General features: G+C 33.1%; 1 protein-coding gene across 8 annotated transcripts in view; it reads left to right on the forward strand.

Moving 5' to 3' along the window:
* Window positions 1–26,638, forward strand: part of plekhg5b (pleckstrin homology domain containing, family G (with RhoGef domain) member 5b) — a 156,751-nt gene that overhangs the window by 87,781 nt on the left and 42,332 nt on the right. For all 8 annotated transcript variants that reach the window (XR_015523911.1, XR_015523913.1, XM_087307658.1 and 5 more), the window contains 6 exons: window positions 2,449–2,590; window positions 2,882–2,981; window positions 4,728–4,797; window positions 6,734–6,825; window positions 10,677–10,813; window positions 11,248–11,414. Coding sequence is in view for 6 of the 8 variants with exons in the window: in XM_087307658.1 (XP_087163784.1) it covers window positions 2,449–2,590; window positions 2,882–2,981; window positions 4,728–4,797; window positions 6,734–6,825; window positions 10,677–10,813; window positions 11,248–11,414 (708 nt within the window). In the remaining 2 variants the exon portion in view is untranslated. The remainder of the gene's footprint in view (window positions 1–2,448; window positions 2,591–2,881; window positions 2,982–4,727; window positions 4,798–6,733; window positions 6,826–10,676; window positions 10,814–11,247; window positions 11,415–26,638) is intronic.

Here is a 26,638-nt window from a genome sequence, read left to right on the forward strand (position 1 = left end):
AATTCAGGGAAATTAAATTTATATTAAGGAAACTTTATAAAATGTTATCCATATTACAGATAATGTTAACCATGTTACAGATTTTTACTGTGGCCAAAACAAGACAGAATTCTTTAGTCTGATGAAGTAATCTGATGTGAGTGAAATTAAATATATCATTATAAAAATAATCATACAGCAACAACTCAACAAGATTTTTAAAAATTTATCCTAGAAGAAACTTGTTAAAAAAAATTGTCTAGGTACAGAGCCTTACTGTACTCCCTATTGAACTTGTTACCAATGTTTGTTTTATTGCAAAGTATGTGACGCATATGTTCTGAGGGGGTTTTACTGTAAAGGGCCATTTTTCACACTGTTTTTGGATTGTCATGTGCATGTCTGTACGGTAATAGTGAGGTTATAATGATGTGAAAATGAGAAATTTCAAAACGAGACTTAATTCTTTAGCCTGATGAAGTGAAAGTAATCTGATCTGAGTGACTCTTTCTGTGCATCTTCAGGTTTGTCTTCGGTCTTTGTAAGTCACTTTGGACTAAAACATCTGCTAAATGATTAAATATAAATGCAAATCTAGCCTTAAATATATAGAGAGGGTATCGTCATTATAGCTGTCAAAACTAGCACAATATTTTTAATGATTTTTTTTTTTAGAAGAAGTTTGTTTAAAAAAACAAAAAAAACAAAAAGCAATGGTCTGAGTACTGAGCCTTGCAGTACTCCATACTGAATTTGTGACTTATGTTTGTTTTTAGTTAGTATATGACACACTCGTGGGTTCAGAGGGGGGTTTGGGGCACTTGAGAAGTACTTTTACAATAAGAAGCCATTTACCACACTGTTTTTGGATTGCTTAGGGCTCTAAATACTAGCCTTTAGTCATGTGCATGTCTGTACAGTCATACCAAAAAGTAATGGTCTGAGTACTGAGCCTTGCAGTACTCCATACTGAATTTGTGACTTATGTTTGTTTTTAGTTAATATTTGACACATTTATTGGTTCTCCAGTGCCCCCAAACCCCCTCAGAAGTACTTTTACCTTAAAAAGCCCTTTTCCACACCGTTTTTGAATTGCCCAGGGCTCTAAACACTGCCTTTTTGTCATGTGCATGTCTGTACGGTTATAACGACATTATACTGACGTAAAAATTAGAAATTTCAAAACAAGACCACATTCTTTTGCCTAACAAAGAGAAAGTAATCTGATCTGAATTACTCTTTCTGCTTCAGATTTGTCTTTGTAAGTCAATTTGGACAAAAACGTTTGCTAAATGATTACATATAAATGTAAATCTGGATTTTGGGGCACTGGAGAAGCACTTTTACCGTTAAGAGGCCATTTTCCACACTGTTTTTGAATTGCTTAGGGGTCTAAACGCTGCTCTTTTGTCATATGCATGCCTGTATGGTTATAGTGACGTTATGCTGACGTGAAAACAAGGAATTTCAAAACAAGACCAATTTTTTTAGCCTAACAAAGAGAAAGTAATCTGATCTGAGTTACTCTTTCTGCTTCAGATTTGTCTTTGTAAGTCACTTTGGACAAAAACGTTTGCTTAATGATTAAATGTAAATCTGGACTTAAATAAATATAGAGGGGAATCATCATTATAACAGGGAAAACTAACTCAATATTTTTAATGATTTCTCCAAGAAGCTTGTTAAAAAAAGAAAAAAAATAATGGTCTGACTACCGAACCTTGCAGTACTCCCTGTTTGTTTTTAGTAAGTATGTGACACTTTTGTGTTCTGAGAGGGTTTTGGGGCACTGGAGAAGCACTTTTACCGTAACGAGGCCATTTTCCACACTGTTTTTGAATTGCTTAGGGGTCTAAACACTGCTCTTTTGTCATATGCAGGCCTGTATGGTTATAGTGACGTTATGCTGACGTGAAAACAAGGAATTTCAAAACAAGACCAAATTTTTTAGCCTAACAAAGAGAAAGTAATCTGATCTGAGTTACTCTTTCTGCTTCAGATTTGTCTCTGTAAGTCACTTTAGACAAAAACGTTTGCTAAATGATTAAATATAAATGTAAATCTGGACTTAAATAAATATAGAGGGGAATCATTATAACAGGGAAAACTAACTCAATATTTTTAATGATTTCTTCAAGAAACTTGTTAAAAAAAAAATAATTAATGGTCTGACTACTGAACCTTGCAGTACTCCCTGTTTGTTTTTAGTAAGTATGTGACACACTTTTGTGTTCTGAGGGGGTTTTGGGGCACTGGAGAAGCACTTTTACCGTAAAGAAGCCATTTTCCACACTGTTTTTGAATTGCTTAGGGGTCTAAACGCTGCTCTTTGTGTCATATGCATGCCTGTATGTTTATAGTGACGTTATGCTGACGTGAAAACAAGGAATTTCAAAACGAGACCAAATTCTTCAGCCTGATGAAATGAAAGGAGCTTGGCCTAAATTATCTTTTTCTGTGCTCCTGCAGGTTTGTCATCACCCCGACTGTCAGGAGCTGAACGGTAAAAGCCCTCTGCACCTGTGCGAGTCATGTGATTCTCGCTGTCACCTGGATGAGTCTGACAGCATGCACTTTGACAGACATCCCCGCTTCGACGTACAGCCACAAGGTAGCTAACCTGCAGGCACAAAAGCACTTGCGTTACACTCTGACAAACAGGTTTATTGCTTTTATACAAATCAGTTTCACTCGAAAACAACTGAGACGGATGTTAGTATTTGTACAGTTAATTGTCATCATTATCAACATTCAGCCATTTATTCACTTGACAGCATATTAATTGTAAATAAAATACTTTTAAGTATTTATCTTAAATAAATTAAATTCTTTGTAGTTTAAAGGTCCTGTGAAGTGCTTTGAAATATTAATTTTTATTCCATGTTTGACGTAATCTTTTTAGGTTCTATCCTGGCACGAAATGTGTCGACACGTTCCTGTCCTCCTCGAACGAGCCCTCCTTCAGACCTGGAGGAGGACGAAGAAGCGAGCACTGAACGAGGGTCAGTCTTTGAAACTCAATCCTTGTGCAATTTCAGATAACGTATGAAAGTTTGACGTCCATATGCACCATGAGTGGCACAACATAGAGATGCAAAAATCCAAAATGTGTGTTTTTTGTTATGTTTTTTGTTTTTGCACGAGAAGCATACAATTCAAACTGAAGCTGAATACTTGCGTACCTGAACAAAGTTTGCATACCCGATTTTTTTTCATGGAATTTATTTAGATTGATGATTTTACAACCACTGTTTGTTTAATTTTTGTTTTGTTTTAGGTTTTTTGTTTTGTTTTGTCTTCGTATTGTTTTTTTATCCAGATTTTTTTTTTGTTTTTGCCTTTTTGTTTTGTTTTCATTTAGTTTTCATTTTCATTTCTTTTTTGTGTGTTTTGATTTTTGTTTCAATTCCCTTTTTTGTTTCGATTTCCTTTTTCGTTTTATCATTGGTTTGTTTTTTTTATAAATTTTTAATAATTGTTTTTGTTTAGTTTTTTTCCATTTTGCTTTGTTTTCGTTTTGTTTTCTTTTTCACTTTTTTTTCATCTTAATTTTTTTTTTTTCATTTTATTTTGTTTTCATAAATTTTTTTGGTTTGTTTTGTTTATTTAAAAAAATTGTTTTTGTTTCATTTTTGTTTTGTTTTAAGTTAGTTTTTGTTTTGTTTTGTTTTGTCTTTGTATTTTTTTATCCAGACTCCAGATTATTTTTGTTTTGTTTTGCTTTTTGTTTCAATTCCCTTTTTTTGTTTTGATTTCCTTTTTTGTTTTGTCTTTGTTTTTTTTTATAATTTTTTATAAATTTTTAATAATTGTTTTTGTTTAGTTTTTTCCATTTTGCTTTGTTTTTGTTTTGTTTTCGTTTTCACTTCTTTTTTGTTTTGTTTAGTTTTTGTTTTGTCCTGTAAAATACCCTATGTGGTAAAAATAAGAAAAAAAGTGTAGTTTGTTTAAAGTGTTTGTGTTTTTAGCCAATCTAATATGAAGCAATGGAAAAAAAACAGCTGCAAAATGAATTTCGTTATTATAGTGTGATTATCAAATCATAAAGGCTGCAATTTAGTTCAGTAAAACGTAATGCACATTTTGGATTAAAATGCAGTAAATGCTGCTCCACACTGACATATCTCTGCATATGTTGTGAGTATAGATCACTTATAAAGGGATAACCTACAACCCTATTACTAAATTTTTTAAATGATGAGCTTTTTTTTGTCCATGGTACTTTAGTTTCTTTTTGCAATAACACCTGAAAAAACAACACTTTTTATTTTATTTTATTTTCACACTGATATCACAGTATTCTTGTCTAAATTGTACAGCCCACCAAACAAGCAGCTGGTTCAGTCCTTTAAAAAACCCTATGTGGTACAAATAATAATACATTTATTAGTTAAAGTGTTTTTAGCAAATCTGATATGGAGCAATGAAAATAAAACAGTAGTCCTGCATAATGAATTACGATGTCCCTAGATTTTTAAAATGAGGGGCATATATTTTTTACATAACAACTAAAAAACAAAACATTTTATTTGCTTTCATTGGATTTTCACACTGATATCACAGTATTCTTGTCTAAATTGTACAGCCCAGCAAACAAGCAGATGGTTCAGTCCTGTAAAATACCATATGTAGTAAATATAAGAGTGCATGTATTAGTTAATGCATTTTTGTTTTTCCTCTATTAATAGTACCTTCTTAAGTTGTGTGTGAGAGTTAATTGTTCAAGTTTTTTTTCTGTGCTCAAACAGAGAGCGTAAGGCAGGAGGCTTAAAGCTGAAAGCGAGAGAAGGAAACAAGCCCCGACGTCACCACACTGATGTAAGTGCATTAGCAAAGACTCATGGGAAATGTCTGTTCCTGGCTGACTATACTCTAAAGGATGGTCTCAAAGAAAACAGGCATTCTACGCAAGTTTGGGATCTGTACAATGTTTTAAATGATTTAACAGAAGCCTCTGCTCACCAAGGCTGCCCTTTTTGATCGAACGTAAAATAAATTTGTTATGTATTATTATAATTTTGAATATGTTTTCTTATGTATGGAATGTATGGAATTTTCTTTAATGCAATTCATTCATTCATTCATTCATTTTCCTATAGCTTAGTCCCTTTATTAATGAGGGGTCGCCACAGCGGAATGTTTATGTTTTACACAACGAATGCCCTTCCAGCTGCAACCCAGTATGGGAAACATCTATGCACTCTCATTCACACACATACACTACGGACAATCTAGTTTATTCAATTGACCTATACCGCATGTCTTTGGACTTGTGGGGGAAACCGAAGCACCTGGAGGAAACCCAAGCCAACACGGGGAGAACATGCAAACTCCACACAGAAATGCCAACTGAATCACCTGGGAATCAAACCAGCAACCTTCTTGCTGTTAGACGACAGTGCTAACCATTGAGCCACCATGCCGCCCTTTGATGTGATTCATAGCTTAGTTTTCAGCATTGTTACTTCAGTATCACATGATCATTCTGAAATCATTATATCAACTGCTGCTCCTAAAGGATTATTTTTTTTTGTTGTTGTTTGTTATAAATAAACTAATAAATAAATTTATAAAATAAAATAATTAAAACTAAATAAATCAAAAATAAATAAATATAAAATATGTAAAAATTTCATTAAAAAAATAATTAAATTAATTAAAATTTATTAAATAAATAAGTTAAATGAATAAAATAAAAATAAATAAATAAAATTAAATCACAATTAAAATTAAAATTAAAATTAAATAAGTAGTTAAAAATGTAATAAATATATAAATAAAATTAAAAATGTAATAAAAAAAATTAACTAAATAAATAAAAATGAAATAATTAAGATTATTAATAAATAAATAAATGAAGTATTAATGTAAAGGTATGTTTATTTTCTTTTTCATTTCTTTTTTATTTAATTAACATTTTTAATAAATAAATAGACAAATAAATAAACAAATAAATAAATAAATGAATAAATAAAATAATAAAAATTAATAAATAAATTTTAAATAAATAAACATAATATATATAAAATTAAATAAATAAAAAATATTTAATAAATAAATAAAATAAATAACATTTAAATAAATAACAATTAAAAATTAATAAATTTGAATTAAATACATTTTCATTAAATAAATAAATAAAATTTTATGAATATATAAATAAAATAAAGTTAATAAATAATAAATAAATAAATACATCTTAAATAAAAAAATTAATTAATAAAAATAAAATTAACTAAATAAATAAAACATTTCTTAATAAAATTTTAAGTTAAAAAATAAAATTTTATTAAATAACTAACAAATAAATAAAAATACATTAAATAAATAAAAAATATTAAAAATAAATAAATAAATATTTAAAATAAATAAATAATTTATTTATTTTTTACTTTCTTTTCAGAATACTAAATGCATAACTACGTAATACAAAATACATTTTAAAAATACAATAAAATAAATGCAGCCTTGCATAATAGACTTCTTTTAAAAACAATACAAAAACTCTGGTCCCAAACCTAATGCACATTCATATTCCTCACCAGCAGTTTGACTGTGCAAGTAGAAACTTGAATGTGGTCTTCCCTGTGCAACGGTGAACAGGAAATGACACATCTTTGAGTCACCAGCTCCAGGATGCGGTCCATTAAACAGATTTCTTAAGATTATCACATTTTAAGTTCAGCGTAAATGAATGCATGATGGTCTGTTTGATGTTCACCTTTGACCAGTGTTGTTTTATCGCCCCCTGTAGAACCCGAGGAGGGAGTGCTTCAGTCTCAAGTTTGACCTCAACATTGACATTGACACAGAGATTGTCCCCGCAGTCAAGAAGAAGACGTTACGGTCAGTTTGTGAATTAATCTAGGTAGTAGTCTAGGATTCGAACACACAACCTTAGTGCTTCAGGATAATAATAAATTGAGTAAATTAATTAAATTTAGTTATTAAAAAATAGGCAACAGTTCATGGAAATTGGCAATCATAAATCTTTATTTCCAAATGTAAATTGTGGCATACCACAAGGATCAGTTTTAGGTCCAATATTGCTTATAATTTACATTAAGGATATATGTAAGATATCAGAGTTAAGTTTATTTTATTTGCAGATGATACAAGTAATTTTTGTTCTGGAAATGATAGGGTATGTATGCTAGTAGGACTTTTAATTTGCCATTAATCTGGGTTAACAGCTTCCGGTAAACTGAATGCCATTGCAAAATTGGTCTGTTTTCTTTAAAAATCTGCAATCTCCACTGGCTGATTGATATCCAATATAAAGTGGGTCTCTGATTGTACAAGAAGCACTGCATTAAATTACATTTTCTCCACCATGTCTTTATAATATGAGCATTTATTTTACCCTAGTATATTCAATTGAGCTTCTGCGCTAACCTGCCGATTCTGACAGGCGCGTTCGAGTAAACGGCTTTTTGTCTTGTTTTACGTTTGAGCAGCTAAATTAATGCCAAAGTCTGTTTAACCGATTGTATTTTAATTGCATTACAACATCAATGCTGCAAAAGGAACCATATAAAATGGAAAAAAACTCAGAATAACAGGTCACCGGAAGTTTATCAGTTTGGGAACAACACTAGCTCGGCTTATACCCTATTTACCAAAACTTACGGAGTTGATTAAAACAGAAATTAATAAATTGAAATTGTGTTTTGACCTAAACAAATTGTCCTTAAATATAAGTAAAACAAAGGTTATGTTATTTGGGAAATTAAAAAGTAGTCATAATATAGATTTACAAATTGATAATGAAGTTATAGAAAGAGTATATGCACTTAAGTTTCTTGGTGTTGTATTGGATCATAAATTAGTTGGAAATCGCAAATAAATAATGTGAGATCAAAATTAGTAAAAACTGTAGCAATAAAGCAAGATTTATCCTGGACCATAAATCAATGTGTTTATTATATAACACACTTATGTTGTCATACATGAGTTATTGTGCTGAAATTTGGGGGAATATGTATAAATCTAATTTACAATCCTTTTGTACAATGCAGAAAAAAGTTATAAAATAAATCCTTTATTTTTTAAATTGAAGACACTTAAGTTCAATGATTTGGTTAAACATTTTTTTTTATTTTAAACTTTTTTTCTAGCCAAAATAAAACAAATAAGACTTTCTCTAGAAGAAAAAATATTATTAGAAATACTGTGAAAATTTCCTTGCTCAGGTAAGCAACACTTACCACAGGAGGGTGAATAATTCTGACTTCAACTGTACATCATTACATCGATTTGTGGTGACTTTTAATACTCTCATCTCAAAAAATCTCATACTTCAAAAAACCTGCTGTTATGTTAAACTTTTTATAGACTGGAAAACTGAAACGAATCAAGTTTTCCACACAAATTTTAAAAAATATATATGTGTTTCAACATTCACTGTAAGAAATAAATGCTGGCTTCCTCACAATCGATTTGTGTTGTGACAACATAAGGGAATTAAGTTAAATTATTAGTTTTTACAAATTTAAGTGGATTGAATGTAAAACATTGAAGTTGTTTCCCCCAAAAAACTCAAGAATTGTGTTGTTTCAGCTTATTTTAGGTAGTTTGAACAAACAGCAAACATATTCTGAGTGTTTGTAAATGTCTCTTAAGCATTAAATCAGCATATTATTAGAATTTCTGAAGGGCCTAAACATTCAGCTTAGGCATTATATAAATAAGTAACTTTTTAGTTGGCAATTGAAGTCAGAATTATTAGACCCCTTTAATTTTTTTTTTCACTCTTTTGTTTTTTTAATATTTCCCAAATGATGTTTAACAGAGCAAGGAAATTTTCACAGAATTTCTGATGATATTTTTTCTTCTGGAGAAAGTCTAATTTCAGCCAGAATAAAAGCAGTTTTAATTTTTTAAAAACCATTTTAGTCTGGGAAGATCATTTTTGATCATTTCCGATGGTGAGGAAGAAAAGGATATCAGCATAGCCTCGGAAAACTTTTTACAGAAATCTAATTTTGCATGCTGTCTTCATCAAATTTAATATATTAACGCCATGAAATACTTAGCTTTCAAGTCATAGTTTGTTCTAGGACATTTCATAAATGTTTTCCTGTGTTTCTATATGGAAAACAAATATTAAACACAATACAATTTTTTTTCATGACTTCATAATAAATAACTTTTTATATTTTTTAACATGTAACGCCTCCTTTTACCACAGTAAAGCTCAAAGTGTCCTCTTTCCAATGATACATTTGTGGTTGTAGCTTACTGGAGTCAGGAACTGTTACTATTTAAAAAGTTAGGTAGGTGTAAATCCCCAAAATTGGCTAACAGGTTAAGGTCAAAATTATTAGCCCCTTTAAGCTATATATTTGTTCTGATAGTCTACAGAACAAACCATCGATATACAATAACTTGCCTAGTTAAGCCTTTAAATGTCAGTTCAAACTGTATAGAAGTGTCTTGGAAAATATCTAGTCAAATATTTTTCTGTCAGGAGGAATGGGCCAAAATTCCTTCAAACTATTGTGAGAAGCTTGTAGAAGGATGCCTAAAACATTGACATTTGAAGTTATACATTTTAAAAAGCAAAGCTAAAAAAATAACAAGAAAATGTGTGCAAAATTTTGACTGTGTAGAAATTAATAAAAAATTCTCAAAAAATAAAAATAAAATCTCATTATTCTGGCATTAACAAATTTAAATAATTTAGGTAATCCTAACGAATTTAAAATAGTAAACATTTAGTATGATTTACCATCAGACTTTTTTTTTTTAATGGTTATGTTCCTTTTTTTAGAATGTATGTAAACTCCTGGTTTCAACTATATATGCAATATATTCTCAGAATATGTCATCAGAAATTATGCAAAAAGTTGCAGAACATTTTTTTGCCAACCTCCCAGATGTATGTACTTTGTCTTTTTAAAGGTGTGAAAGGGTGTTTATTAGACTTTACAATGCTAGTAACTAGGGTTGGGTACCGAAACCCGGTGCCATAATGGCACCTGTACCTTTGGAACCAATATGCACTGGATCAAATCAGCATATGAATTTCAGTGCCTAATTTCGATGCTGCAACAAGAATGTAAAGGTCGCACACCAGAAGCGCCTCAGGCCACAGAGAACCATCCAAGCGCCAAATGTTTCATTTTAAATAACACGCGAATGTGCACGTCTGGTGTATGATGTTATCAACTGTCATGTGCGCGCCGTGCCGCGGCGCTTCCACTGTGTGACGCCCTTAAGAAGCATAAAGGTGTGCGTTAAGGGGCCACATAAGTAGGCGTTGTCAAACCATCTCTAAATGTTTAATTCTAAACAGCTTTGAGGGATACGGATGTCAGCCCTGTCAGGTGTTTGTTATTGTAGCTTATAGAAGGCAAAGCCGCAGTACGGCGCATGCGGCGAGCGACTCACTTCATCAACACGCAAGATCGATTTCATCTAATTTGCTTAAACTAAACATTTTACAGTATAGCTATATTTTACATGCAAGGATTCTGACACACCAACATGCATATCATTATTATAATGTATATATATGTATATATTTTTTTGTCAATTAATTTTGTGGCTAAAAAGTATCGGTTCAGGCACTGGTACCGTTTTAAAAGTATCGATTTAGCACCGGTATCGAAAAAAACCTAAACGATACCCAACCCTACTAGTAACACTATGATTGCTTTGTAAATGTTAATTAATTTGATCATTTTGTTGTTTAGAGAAGTGCTTGGGCCCATTTTTGAGCGGAAGGGCATTGAATTGTTCCGAGTCGATCTGTTCCTGGATCAGTCCAACACTCCATTGTCTCTCGACTTCGAGGCGTTCCGTTTCGGTGGACGTTATCTCAAAGTGAAAGGTGAGAATGTTATTACAGATTGTGGCATGGTTTGAAACGTATCTCATCCTGTTGTTCTAATCAACATCGGTACCAGTTTATCACAGGCACATGGTTGTATAGTCATGAATAGATGAAGCTACTACTGAAATGTCAATAAAATCACTTTGTTAAACTGTAGAGTTGAATTTGAACACCAAAATTCGACAGAGCAGAGTTCAACATCCTATAATGCAATTCACAACCGTAAATAAAACACTTGTTAATCACAAAACTGTTAATTTACAGATATTTTTAACAGTGTGTATTGCATTCTGATATGTATTTTTTTCTGCATTTTAAACATTTAATAACATTTATGCATTATTAAATATTGTTCGGTCTGTTTAGTAAGCAAAGCATTTTATAACATTGTTTGCTGTTGTAGTTGAATCTTTGTTTGTGTGTGTACACAGCTCGACCTGGCGATGAGCTGAAGGTGGAACAGAGTGTTAAGGATCTGCGCTCGCTCAGCCTGCCCAACATCAAGCCGTCAGTAGGGGGCAGCGTCTACATCCTCACGCCAGCCACTGACAAACCAGAGCACAGTTCCCTGCCCCGCAGAGACAGCGTCGACATACTGGTCAGTCATGCTGCTTTGTCTGTCTACACACACTCAAGCCTTTTACATCTTTTCTTTTTTTTCTCTCTCTCTCTATTTTTGGAGCATTCTGACTTTAACTGCTACTTATTATTATCTGATTTTATTTATTATTTATTTTCCCCCCACTTTATTTACATTTTCTGCAACTGAGCATGATTCACAATTACTATTACAGATAAAGAAAATACCTAAGATAGTTGACATGTATATGCACACACTTTATACAAATACCGTTAGTTTTGCACTGTTTATTTTTTCAACAGTGGTTAACTTTAGTGTTTTTAGTCATAATTTACTTTTATTTGTAATTTAGCTTTTTTACCCTGCAAAATAGTAGTTTTTTTATTTGGTTTTATTGAGTTGTAATATTTATTTATATTTTTGCATTTTTTACGATTACAAAATATTTTAATTAGCATTTTTGATTAAAAAAATAATATTTAATTTTTTTTTAAATAATAATTTATTTTATTTGAATTTTTTATTTTATTATTACATTTATTTATTTATTTTTTTAACATATTTTGCAATTACAAAATAAAATTTTCTAATATTTTGCAATTACAAAATATAATATTTTGCAATTATAACATTTAATTTATTTATTTTTGTACGATTAATTTTTAGTTTTTGCACTATTTATTTTAACTACGGTGTTGTACTTTAGTGTTTTTAGTCTTAATTTAGTTTTGTTTGTATTTCTTTTTTAAGCCTCCAAAATAGTCTTTTTTTTATTTGGTTTTATTGAGTTCTAATATTTATTTTAATTTTTTTGCTGTATTTTATTTAATTATCCTAACACAAATCTCTTGTAGTGCTTTTAGTCATAATTTAGTTTCCCAACACCATTTCCCCCTCTTCTCTCTCTAAAGTAAACGGTTTGCTTTTCTCCTTCTAGACATATACATTTCGTGATTTCCAAACACCTCAGTTCCTCTTCCTTTTAAGGTGGCAGTTTTTTGTAAACCATCCTCTTCACAACACATGACCTCATACAGGAAGTTTAGTAAGTGTATCTCCGCCACTTGAGGAGATTTTGTGGTATTTTCGAGCTCTTTTTCTGCAGAAATGACTGAGTACTCTTTCAACATCACAGGGCTAAATTTCCCCTGGCTCTGCTGTAATACCCAGTAAAGATTCACTCATGGAAAAAGACAAGCCTGAACGCAAATCCATGTGTGCAGGTACAAACATGGACATCCAGGCATCTGAGAGATAATTGTTGGCCTGCTGATGAATTGTTTTGATGTGATTTGAGGCTGAATCTTCAGGCTTAGCAATAAAAAAACTTCAGAGCGGAGGGTTCAGGTTGTGTCATCCCCATCAGGCTTTTGCTTTGCTCTGGATGAATTTCAGTTACGTAACATCATAAAACAAGCCCATGCGTGTCGGAAGAGTATTGCGCAGGTATTGCATTTGTTTTTCTAGGTTTTCTGAACTGGCTAATTAGGAAGAAAACCTCACCGCTCAGACACTGAATTTGATTTACTTCCTTTAATTCGAGTTAAACCAAAAATTCATATTTAATCACTATTTATTCACCCTAAAGTGCTTTCAGAACTATTACGAGTGTCTTTTTTCTATTGAGGACAAAAGCTCAATGATCAGACACTGAACTGGATTTATTTAATAATTTTTTTTACTATAAATGGATAATTTACCAAAAAATCATATTTAATCCCTGTTTATTCACCCTAAAGTGCTTCCAACACTTGTATGAGTGCTTTTTTTTCTGTGGAGGACAAAAGCTGAATTTGATTTATTTAATATTTTTTTTTTACTATAAAAGGATAATTCACCCAAAAATTCATATATTTTTTAATTAGTTTCTTTTTTCTGTTGAGGACAAAAGCTCAATGATCAGACACTGAATTTTATTTATTTATTTATTTATTTATTTTTATTTTTTTTCTTTAAATGGATAATTCACCCAAAAAATCATATTTAATCACTGTTTATTCACCCATAAAGTGCTTCCAACACTTGTATGAGTGTTTTTTTTTTCTGTGGAGGAAAAAAGCTGAATTTGATTTATTTAATATTTTTTTAACTATAAAAGGATAATTCACCCAAAAATTCATTTTTTTAAAAAATTAGTTTCTTTTTTCTGTTGAGGACAAAAGCTCAATGATCAGACACTGAATTTTATTTATTTATTTATTTATTTATTTATTTATTTATTTATTTATTTATTACTTTAAATGGATAATTCACCCAAAAATACATATTTAATCCCTGTTTATTCAACCTAAAGTGCTTCCACAACTTGTATGAGTGTCTTTTTTCTGTTGAGGACAAAAGCTAAATGATCAGACACTGAATTTTATTTATTTATTTATTTATTTATTTATTTATTTATTTATTTTTATTATTATTTTTTTACTTTAAATGGATAATTCACCCAAAAATACATATTTAATCCCTGTTTATTCAACCTAAAGTGCTTCCAAAACTTGTATGAGTTTCTTTTTTCTGTTGACGACAAAAGCTCAATGATCAGACACTGAATCTGATTTATTTAAAAAATATTTTTTTTTTTTACTTTAAATAGATAATTCACCTAAATATTCATATTTAATCACTGTTTATTAACCATAAAGTGCTTCCAAACCTGTATGAGTTTCTTTTTTCAGTTAAGGACAAAATTTTTAGTGATCAGACATTAAACTTTATTTAGTTAGTTATATTTGCCTTTAAACAGATAGCTAACCCAAAAAATGAATATTTAATTACTCAATTCAATTAATCTTTATTTCTATGGCACTTTTACAATGTAAATTGTGTCAAAGCAGCTTCACATAGAAGTTCTAGTACATTGAAACTGCGTCAGTCCAGTTTTTAGAGTTCAGTTTAGTTCAGTTCAGTGTGGTTTAATATTCACTGCTGAAAGTCCAAACACTGAAGAGCAAATCCATCGATGCGCAGCTCCACAAGTCCCAAACCAAGCAAGCCAGTGGCGGGAAACAGACTTCACCAATTGACGAAAGTGTAGGAATAACTCACCCTAAAGTCGTTTCAAAACTGTTTAGTTTTTTTGTTGAACACAAAAGAAGATATTTTGAAAAATGTTGGAAATTGCTAATCTTAGACTTGGAAACCTAAAACCATTGACCTCAATAGTATCCACTGGGACATTTTTCAAAATATCTTCTTTTGTGTTCAACAGAAGAAAGCAGCTCAAACTGGTTAGTGATGAGTAAAGGCTGATTTATACTCTGTGTTTGCTAGTTTGCTGGAGTGCGCGCAGCGAATGTGATGTCATTCCAGAGTTGGCAGAGGTTCGCTTTGGGTGTTAGGATTACTAAATGAAATGATCATTTTTGGGTGAACTGTCCATATTTCCACAAAGACACAGAAGGTCATCGTTTCTACTTCTACTTTCGCAGACGTGGCTTCTGGGGTCATTCGTGGATTGTGGTTTTGCATGTTATACACATTTACTCGATAAGGTAGAATTTGCATCATGGTATCAGCTGGCTAATTTTTTAGGTTCCACCACCCCCTAGTTTTCCAGCAGGACATTACTTATCATTCCATTACGCAGTTCTCATTGTTGTTGGCCATTATATGCAAATAACACAATGTGTGAACTTTTTAAGGAATGGATTTATTTTTTAGCATTACATTAGACTGAGTAAAGAAGTTAGCAGCATCCAGATAGATTTCAAATGTATTTTCCAGTAAAAATTAATTGCTATTTTTTTTTTCCTTTACACAAATGTTTTGATTTTTAAAATGTTTTTGAAAATAGCCTCTTAATCTTGCCAAGGTGGCGTTTGTTTGATAAAATATATATATATATATATATATATATATATATATATATATATATATATATATATATATATATATATATATATATATGTAAAATTATATTAGTGCATATTTTATTATAATTGAAAACAACTGTCTACTTTCATATATTTCAAAATTTTATGAATTCCTCTCGTTTTACATCCTTTATCATTTATTATTTTATAAAAATGATTTTGATGATGATGATGATGATTAATAATAATAAAGACAAAAATAATAATAACATTAAAATAAAAAATAATAATTAATATTATTATTATTAATACATCCTCATCATTATCATTATTATTATTATTATAACTGTTATTATTATTTATTATTATAATTATATATTATATATATATATACTGTTATTATTATTAGGAAAAATGATGAAGATAATGATAATAATAATAATTATTATTAGTTTTATTATTTTTTATTAATTATTATCATCATCATCATCATCATCATCATTATTGTTATTATTATAACTTATTTCTATTCTTATTTATTATTATTCATCATCATTATAATCTTTATTATTTTTCTTACTCTTCTTCTTCTTATTATTAATGATCATAATCATCATCCCTATTAATATTATTATTGTAAATCATCATTGTTATTATTACCATTATTGCTATTATTATTTTCTTATCATCATTATCATCATTATTATTATTGTTGTTGTTGTTATTATTTTTATTATAATTAACAATGATGATAATAATGAATATAAAAATAATAATATTATTATTAATGTTATTATTATTATTATTATTATTATTATTATTATTATTACTATTATTACTGTTATTGCTATTATTATTATTATTATTATTATTATTATTAATCATCATTATCATTATTATTACTTTTATTATTATTAATCATCGTCATCATCATCATCATCATTATTATTATTTATTTTTTTATTTATTTTAAATTATCAACAAAATTGAAAGCCCTAATTTTGGAAGCCCTCAATTATTTTCCCCAATTCTTCATGATGAATGGATGGTTTAAAAAATAATAATTAATAATTACATTTTTAAAAATGCATCAACAATATAAATGTATTTATTGTGAATTCAGCACGCTAGCCATTACTTTCTTTTAAAAGGATGGTACTCAGCCCAAATTATTGAACAACAAATAATATACCCCTACTTCATAACATTAATATCTTTGACCACTATGAATTCTTTGCACCTGCTCTTACCCAGTCAACTTCACTTCACCTTACGGGTATATTATAATGATTGCTCTGACATTATTAATATATTAAAATCTCTGCTGATGTGCACAAACCGTCTCAATATCCCACTGCTGGAATCCTCAGCTCATCCGCCAGCTATTCTGTTGGAATTTTTATGAGAGCAGCTCTGTTTTTGTCTGCGAGCGCGTTTGACCTGTATGTGGTAACTCGCCCACTGTGCCTTGCCCCCTCACCAAAGTCTGACCTTTAGAAAGAAACCCATAACCCCTGGGATTATTGGTGCGGCGCTGACTCCAGGACTCCTCTTTGAGGTTTGATTGGCCAGATCCTGTGACCTTTGAAGCACCAGCGTTTGATGTCGTGTGATGACTTTTACAATCCCAGAGGCTGAAAGACAAGTGTATCGCGAAAGCAGGTTTTCCGAATGTTGTTTTCTTTAACGTAACTTTGATTTAGATGTTCTTATAACACGAGCATCTGTAAATATCACGGCCCTCTTGTGGCCAAAATTTTTAATTATTTGCCCTCCTGTGAATGTTTTCTATATCAAATATTTCTCAAATGATGTGTTACGTCCTTTTAGATGTTAATATTAAACTAGGAGTAGATGACAATAACATACATTAGTTTAATGTGTGTGACAAGCGGATGGAGAAAGAAATAAACTGAATCAAATAATCACTGCAATTATTTATTGCCCATATATCCCATGAAAACCAGTGAAAATATATTATACAGTGAAAGAAAAATATTTACAATGATTAAATAATGAATTACCTGGGGGGAGAGGAAGTAGTTGAATGTGCTTAAATCAAAGAAATAAATATAACAAAACTCAGTAACTGTTTTCACCAAACTAAACTAAATATGAAAAGAAAAGCATGAAAAGAAACATCTTCAACGTACCAAACGTCTTAACTAAACTGCTCTAACTAAAAACAAAACATACAGAAAACAGCACATTCTCCTGAACCTAGTGAACTAATACAAAATATCACTCTGAGTGTTGTATATGTATATCGCGCGACTTACTCACTCCTACACCTCTCCGAGGCATCACTCAAACATGTCAGTTAACTGGACAATTTCACAAACATTGATAAATCGCAAACTTTAGACAAGAGCATTAAACAAGCAAAACACATTCTCTCAGACTAGCCCTCGCAAGAGAGACTGTCCTCACAGAGACCCACAGAAAGAATAAGAGCGAGAAGTTGCGAGAAGGAAAGAGACAGAGAGAGAGAGATCGAGAGATCGCCATTGCAGTTTGGGCTCGGCTTTTAAACGCTACGCCAACCAGCGATTGGTGGCGCAAACCCAGCGTCAGCGGCCAACGTCATCAGCACGAAATGCGGATCCTCCAATGCCGTTCGTACCTGTAACACATGCATGAAACGACACACCCACATACAAACGAACGCACACACTTATCCAAAATACGTTCTGCAAGGGAACGTTACACTCACCCTCTTAAGACTAAACATAAAGCAACATTAAGCTCTAGATAAAGTGTCAGCAATGACATTTTCAGATCCTTTCTTATGCTTTATGTTTAAGTTAAAATTTTGTACAATCAACGACCAACGCATAAGGCGTTGATTGTGATTGTACATTCTAGACAGAAACACTAGAGGATTGTGGTCAGTGTATACTGTAACAGGCAAAACTGATGAACCCACGTAAACCTCAAAGAACTGCAACGCCAAAATCAAAGCCAAAGCTTCCTTCTCAATGGTGGAATAATTACGTTGGTGTCTATTAAACTTACGTGAAAAGTAACAGATTGGGTGATCAAAGCCAACATCATCTTCTTGAACAAGCACAGCGCCAGCACCCAAAGAACTGGCATCAACTTCTATTTTAAATGGACGTGAGAAGTCAGGTGCGGCAAGAACAGGTGCACAAGTAAGCAACAACTTAATACTCTCAAAAGCCTGTTGGCATGCATCAGACCATACAAAATCAGCTTTTGGACTCAACAAGCTAGTCAAGGGACAAACAACAGTCGAGAAATTACGACAGAAACTCCTGTAATAACCAGCCATTCCTAAAAAGCGGCGCAACTCGCGTCTTGTTGTAGGAATAGGAAACTCAGCTATAGCTGTCACTTTGGCACTCACAGGACGAACTTGACCTTGACCTACTTCTTTGCCCAAATAGGTAATTGTTGCTTTCCCAAATTCACACTTGGCTAAATTAATAGTCAACGAAGCGTCAGATAACCGTTTAAAAACAGTACGAAGTGCAGACAAATGCTCATCCCAGTCACAGGAATAAATTACTAAATCATCGAGGTATGCATGGCAATTTGGAACTCCAGACAATACGATGTTTACGAGGCGCTGGAAAGTTGCGGGAGCGTTTCGTAACCCGAAAGCCATTACTTTGTATTGTAGGAAGTTATCCGGTGTAACGAAAGCTGAAATTTGCGCAGCTCGCGGAGATAATGGTATTTGCCAAAATCCTTTGAGTAGATCTAACTTCGTGACAAATTTCGCCGAACCCAAATTGTCAATACAGTCTTCCATTCTGGGCAATGGATAACTATCTGGCACTGTTACGGAATTTACCTTACGATAATCCGTGCAAAAACGGAATGTACCGTCAGCTTTTGGCACAAGCAGACACGGAGAGCTCCAGGGACTATGACTATACTCTGCTAGATTATTTTTTAACAGATAATCAACTTCGTCTTTCATCACAGAACGTTTTACATTATTTATTCTGTAAGCATGTTGCTTAATAGGATGATCGCATGTCACTTGAATATCATGCTGTAGCACGTTAGTTTGAGTCGGCACATCACTAAACAGCATCGGATACTCTCGCAACAGTTTGATCAAATCACGTCTCTGTGTTTCTGACAAAGTATTAAAATAATCTGGCAAATTATCAAGGATCTCCGAATTCAAAAGTCTACCACACATCGTTAAGTCATTACGAAACGTAAAGTCATCATCATCATTGTGACACTCACCCAGAGAAGGCAGCTCACTCACATCAGCAGAGTCACACACAGCAGTGACAGCAGCAACTAAGGGATCAGAGGAAACAGCAGCAAGTTGTTCCTTTTCGAGATTACCAGACACTTTCCTAGGGTAATACAACTTGAGCATGTTAATGTGACAGGTGCGAAATTTTCTTTTTCGATCAGGTGTATTTATCACAAAGTCAGTTTCACTCAGTTTTTTCGACACCTTATAGGGGCCAGAAAAACGAGCGGACAACGCTGAACCGGGTACCGGTAGCAGTACTAAAACATCATCACCAGGTTTAATGTCACGGACAACAGCTTTTCTGTCATACCATCCTTTCATGTCCTCCTGAGCTACGGACAGTGACTCACGTGCAAGAGTGCAAACATTGTGCAAACGTTCTCTAAAACGGCTAACAAAATCCAAAATATTTACTCCTTTTGATTTTTCATTTAACATCCCATCTTTCAGCACTTTAAGAGGCCCGCGAAAGACGTGGCCGAATGTTAAATCTGCCGGAGAAAACCCTAATGACTCCTGAGTAGATTCACGAATTGCAAACAACATTAATGGTATTCCTTCATCCCAGTCTTTTTCAGAGCTCATGCAATATTTTCTCAACATGGATTTTAGTGTTTGATGAAAACGTTCGATAGCTCCCTGACTTTCAGGATGATACGCGCTTGATGTTCGGTGTTTTATGCCTAATGAGGTTAAAACTTGCGCGAACACTTTTGACAGAAAATTCGTACCTTGATCTGTTTGTACGATTTTTGGTAACCCAAAAGTAGAAAAAAATTTGATCATCGCTTTGATCACAACATGTGCAGTGATTTTCCTAAGCGGGATGGCCTCGGGAAAGCGGGTTGCAGAGCACATAATAGTTAATAAAAACTGATTACCTGCTTTCGTCTTTGGAAGAGGACCAACGCAATCCAAAATGACGTGCTCAAATGGTTCGCCAACAATAGGGATCGGAACAAGTGGTGCTGGTGGAATCTTTTGATTTGGTTTGCCAGTGACCTGACAAACATGACAAGTGCGACAGTGAGAAACAACATCCTTCTTTAAGCCAGGCCAGAAGAAATGTTTAAGAATGCGCTTGTAAGTTTTTGTCACACCTAAATGACCAGATAAAGGGTGATCGTGGGCCAAATTTAGCACTTGTTCTCGATAAATTGTAGGCAGAACAATCTGACAAACAACCTCCCATTCATTCTCTACATCTCTGCTAGGACGCCATTTACGCAACAATAATCCATTCTCAATCACATATACACTCAGGTTATTTTTCGTTTGTTTAAAATCTTTGTCAGCCGCAGAAAAACATTTCGTTAAGGACTCATCATCTCGTTGTGCATTTTTAATTCGTTCGTGCGAAATAGGTTCAGTTAAAAGATCACATTCGGACGCATCTGTGGGCGGAGTATTGTCGGAGCGCGTTTCTTTCTCAGCACCTTTAAAACTTTTAAAATCGACCGAAGCAGGATTCTCAGTAAACAAAGGTGGCAAAAATGAGTCAGATAATATTATTTCTTCTCCGATTCTGCGTTTTTGGGCACGAGTGACTACATTCGCTGAAAATACGTCTGGAAACGTGTTAGAAATGTCATCAGCAGGGATAAAACAATCAGGTTTATCAACCACTTCAGGCAAAGATGAAACTTTATCCCCGGCCAAGTCATTTCCGAGAATAAACGCAACACCCTTGACAGGAAAGGAAGGACGTACACCAACTTTGACAAAACCTGAAATCAAATCACACTGCAAGTGAATTCGATGCAAAGGCACCGTTAAAACACCCATCTCAATTCCCTGAACTAGAATGTTGGATCCACAGTAAGTCTGATCAGATAAAGGAAGTGCATCAGAAATTAAAAACGAGTGAAGTGCGCCAGTGTCCCTCAAGATTTTAATTTCTTTCTGCTCTTCAGTATTTCCATTTACAGAAATCAGTCCCTTCATTAAAAATGGCTTAAAGCCAGCGTCAATTTCATTTTCACTAGAGTCAAGTTCAGACAAAGTTTTCACAAAAACTGCTGGTTTCATTTGCCCTTGCTGATTTTTTCGTTTAAGCACTAAACATTCGGAAATTAAATGTCCGATTTTGTGGCAGTAAAAACACTCTCTAATCTCTTTATTCGTTGGTGAACTACTTTTTGGACGTGCGGAATTTTGAGCCGTGAATGAACTCAATGTCTTGTCAGGTCGGGGTACAGAAAACACGCTCTTGTGCGTTAACACATACTCATCCGCAAGAGTTGCGGCTTGTGACAAAGTCCTGACTTTCTGTTCATTAAGATATGTGACAATTCTCTCAGGCAGGCAATTTTTAAAATCCTCCAGAAGCATCAATTCTCGCAGCGCATTAAAATCTCTCACATTGTTAGCAGCCAACCATTTATCAAAAAGAACTCCCTTGTCACGGGCAAATTCTACGAATGTTTGCTGTGCATTTTTCTTTTGGTTTCTAAAACGTTGTCGATACGCTTCAGGCACTAACTCGTATGCGCGGAGAACAGCGCTCTTAACTGAATCATATTTCAAACTCTCCTCCAAAGTTAAAGCAGAACAAACTTCCTGTGCCTTTCCGACTAATCTACACTGTAGCAAAAGACACCAAACTTCTTTAGGCCAATGAAGTGCGGCAGCCACACGCTCAAAAACAGCAAAATAGGAATCCACTTCGGATTCTCTGAAGTGAGGCACTAAAGCAATATGCTTACTAATATCAAAAGCACTAGACGAAACATCACTCAAAACACTTGCCGAATTATCATTAGCAGCAGGACTTACAGGATTTAACTGCACAGATCGGCCAGAACCAACCTTCATCGAGTCTAACTCGAGCTGTCTAAGTTTTACCTGTGTCTCCGCGTCGATTTCCAATTTACGGATATCCAGGCGCAGCTTCATCTCGGCATGGCGCGTCTCAGCTCGCTCTTGAGCTTCAATCTGCATGCGAGCCAGGCGGACCTTTAGCCTCGCATCACCCCCAGACTCAATTGAAGTCGGGGAAAATGGATGGAAGGGCGGCAAGCCAGTCTTTGCCTCGGTCTCCACCTCGGCATACTCACCCGTCTCCTTCTCCGCATCCACTAAATTATCAGGACTGTGTTCTACAGCCTCTGCACCAGCCTTATCGCCATCCGCATCAGGTAAATTTAAAATTTTGTGTTTAATCAAGTGCTTTAAAACCTCGTCTTTAATAAGGCGCTTTAAAGACTGCCTCACAACAGGAATGCGATAGTGTTCACCTATCTGCAATAAATCGTCTTTCCTACATCGCTCAAAAACTTCCAATGTCGGATTAGCAACAAATGTTTCTAAATCAAAAGTACTCATTGTCTAAATTCTCACAAATAGCCTACTTACTAATAAAAAACCAAAATTGCAAAGAGAGAAAATGATACTATTTCACTGTCACAGTTTTTCTCCTTTTTTCTCTACACCATCCGAGTACACACACACAAAACTATTATCCGGGACTAAATTAAGATTTTAAATAATTTAAATAGATCTCGGACGAGCCCCCAATTATATGTTACGTCCTTTTAGATGTTAATATTAAACTAGGAGTAGATGACAATAACATACATTAGTTTAATGTGTGTGACAAGCGGATGGAGAAAGAAATAAACTGAATCAAATAATCACTGCAATTATTTATTGCCCATATATCCCATGAAAACCAGTGAAAATATATTATACAGTGAAAGAAAAATATTTACAATGATTAAATAATGAATTACCTGGGGGGAGAGGAAGTAGTTGAATGTGCTTAAATCAAAGAAATAAATATAACAAAACTCAGTAACTGTTTTCACCAAACTAAACTAAATATGAAAAGAAAAGCATGAAAAGAAACATCTTCAACGTACCAAACGTCTTAACTAAACTGCTCTAACTAAAAACAAAACATACAGAAAACAGCACATTCTCCTGAACCTAGTGAACTAATACAAAATATCACTCTGAGTGTTGTATATGTATATCGCGCGACTTACTCACTCCTACACCTCTCCGAGGCATCACTCAAACATGTCAGTTAACTGGACAATTTCACAAACATTGATAAATCGCAAACTTTAGACAAGAGCATTAAACAAGCAAAACACATTCTCTCAGACTAGCCCTCGCAAGAGAGACTGTCCTCACAGAGACCCACAGAAAGAATAAGAGCGAGAAGTTGCGAGAAGGAAAGAGACAGAGAGAGAGAGATCGAGAGATCGCCATTGCAGTTTGGGCTCGGCTTTTAAACGCTACGCCAACCAGCGATTGGTGGCGCAAACCCAGCGTCAGCGGCCAACGTCATCAGCACGAAATGCGGATCCTCCAATGCCGTTCGTACCTGTAACACATGCATGAAACGACACACCCACATACAAACGAACGCACACACTTATCCAAAATACGTTCTGCAAGGGAACGTTACAGATGTTTAACAGTGCAAAGCAATTTTCACCGAATTTCCTTTAATGTTTTTTTTCTTCTGGAGAAAGTCTTATTTGTTTTATTTTGGCTAGAATGAAAGCAGTTTAAATGATGTTTAAAACCATTTTTCAGGTCAATATTATTAGCCCCCTTAAGCAATTTTTCGATTGTTTATAGCAGGGGTTTTCAAACTGTGGGTCGCACAGTGAACAAAGGTGGGTCACGCATCGTCACATAGCTGCAGCTATATTTACATTGCAGTGAATCAAGTATCTAAAAGCTGCCAGAGAAGCATTACATTGGGAAACAGTGTGTTTGATCAGATGTCGGTCAGTGAACTGGGTATCAGAGGTCTGGATAAACTGCAGACTGCAGGAAATGAGTCTTTTCCTCTTCCCATTTGAACTCTCTGATAAGAGACTGGTTCAAAAGTGTATTTATATCACAGGGTAGAGGTGAGTGTCGGAGCAGACAGATTTAATCAGCATCATTTTTCCCTCCCTAAAGGATTCAGTTGTTTAATGTTTTGTTTAAGCTGTATAATAACTATTCCAAGCTTTGAGCCAAAAATGCCCGTATTGCATATCTCTGATTCTCAATTTCACACATTTAGCAAGAAACCAGAGCAAACAGTAGTAATCAGCTGTTTACCTGTGATATCAACAAAGAAGAGATCTCTTGACCCCCGTGTGTGATCGGCACTCTTGTGGAGTTAACACAATTACCATGCAATTAGTTTCTGACTGTTAACACTCAGTGTTTGCAGACAATAGAACAAAACATGACTTAAGACAAAACGGCTCTTATCTTCATGGGAAACTAGCGGGATCAATCTGAAATCTTTAAGACATTGTGAAAATTTCCTTTTATAGTATTTAGTTAATTCTGTATTATGTTTTGTAATAAATTATGATTGTTATACCACGCTTCAATAGCAAAAACAATCGTAAATGCATACCATGGTAAATGTATTTAACATGCTATCAATTTAATACAAATAATACAATCAGAAGGAATATTTTGTGACATATTTAGCTTTTTTCTAAACAAATAAATCAAGTGATTTTAGATTGTATTTAATTCATTACATTTATCTATTATAGTGTGATGTGTTGGATTAAGGTAATGAGGAAAATGTCTCATTGTTTTAAAATAATAATAAAAAAAAACGTTATTTGACTTTTTTGCCATCAAGTGTAATGGTCAACATTTTTTTATTCTACATTTCATTCTAGTTATTTGTATATAAAGTGAACAGAATAAGATATTTATTTATAATAATAAGATATTTATATATTTATTCGCAACAACATAATTGAAACATGAATGAACCTAATAACGAACCCTGATGCACCTCATAATTTTATATTTGTATACAAAGTAAAAAGAATGGGATATTTTTGATACTGCTTCAAGATAAATGTACTCAAAGTGAAATTAGAACGGACCTAATAGTGAGCCCTGATGTGCCTCATAGTTTTATATTTGCATATAAAGTAAAAAAATGTTTAAATTTTTTGGATACTGCTTCAAGATAAATGTACTCCAAGGGAAACTAGAACGGACTCAATAGTGATCCCTGATGTGCCTCTTAATTTTATATTTGTATATAAAGAAAAACAAATGGGATATTTTTGATACTGCATCAAGATAAATTTACTTCAAGTGAAACTAGAACAGACCCAAAAGTGATCCCTGATGTGCCTCATAATTTTATATTTGTATATTAAAAAAAATAATGAGATATTTTTTAATACTGCATCAAGATAAATGTACTCGAAGCGAAATTAGAACGGACCTTATAGCGAGCCCTGATGCACCTCATACTTTTATATGAAGATAAAGATTTAAATTTAGATTTGTTTTGCAATCTGATCATCATCATCTAGTGAAGAGCTGTTTTGAGTATCTGCAGTAGGAGGGATCATCATCTGTGTGCTACAATGCGGACAAAGACTTGAGATGGGAGGAGTATTGAGATTGATGAAGTCAAAAAGCAAAAGCATATAAAGTTCTCTCATCTTGAGCACATGTCGGGGTTTCTTGCTTGTCTCTTGGGCTCTGTTCTTCGGATGTGCACTGCTGTGGTTTAGTGTGGGACGTCCACTTTAATGCCCAGCAGGCCCTCGTGTTTGGATCATGGTGCGTTTTGGACGTCTGTCCTCATGGCACAGCTGGGATCTTCTCCACATGGATCCTGGTTTGCCGAGTCAAGTTTCTGTCAAGAGTCCCTCACTAACAAAGTGTCAGGTAAAAGCAGTTTATCATACTCCATGAGTGTGATTTATTCATTTATTTATTCATTTATTTCATTTTATGTTATTTATATATATATCTATATATATATATATATATATATATATATATATATATATATATATATATATATATATATATATATTTTTTTTTTTTTATTCCAATGCTTTACATAATTTATTCAGTTACATATATTCATTATACATATATATATATATATATATATATATATATATATATATATATATATATTTTTTTATTCAAATGCTGCACATCATTTATTCATTCTTTTTTTCATTAATTTACTTATTTGCTTACAGATATATTTATGTAACAGACCCTTGAAAACCTCTAAAATGAATTTATGCCAATCGGTAGAAAGAAATATTTTATTTTATTCCAATGCTGCACTTAATGCTACAATTTTTTCTTTCATTATTTCTTTGTTATTATTTACTTTTTTCATTCATTTACTTACTTCTTGTCCATTATTACTATTTTACTACTATTTTAATGTAACA

This window comes from Danio rerio, chromosome 23 (genome assembly GCF_052040795.2).
Source record: "Danio rerio strain M-AB ecotype USA chromosome 23, GRCz13ab, whole genome shotgun sequence".
Classification (NCBI taxonomy): Eukaryota; Metazoa; Chordata; class Actinopteri; order Cypriniformes; family Danionidae; genus Danio; species Danio rerio.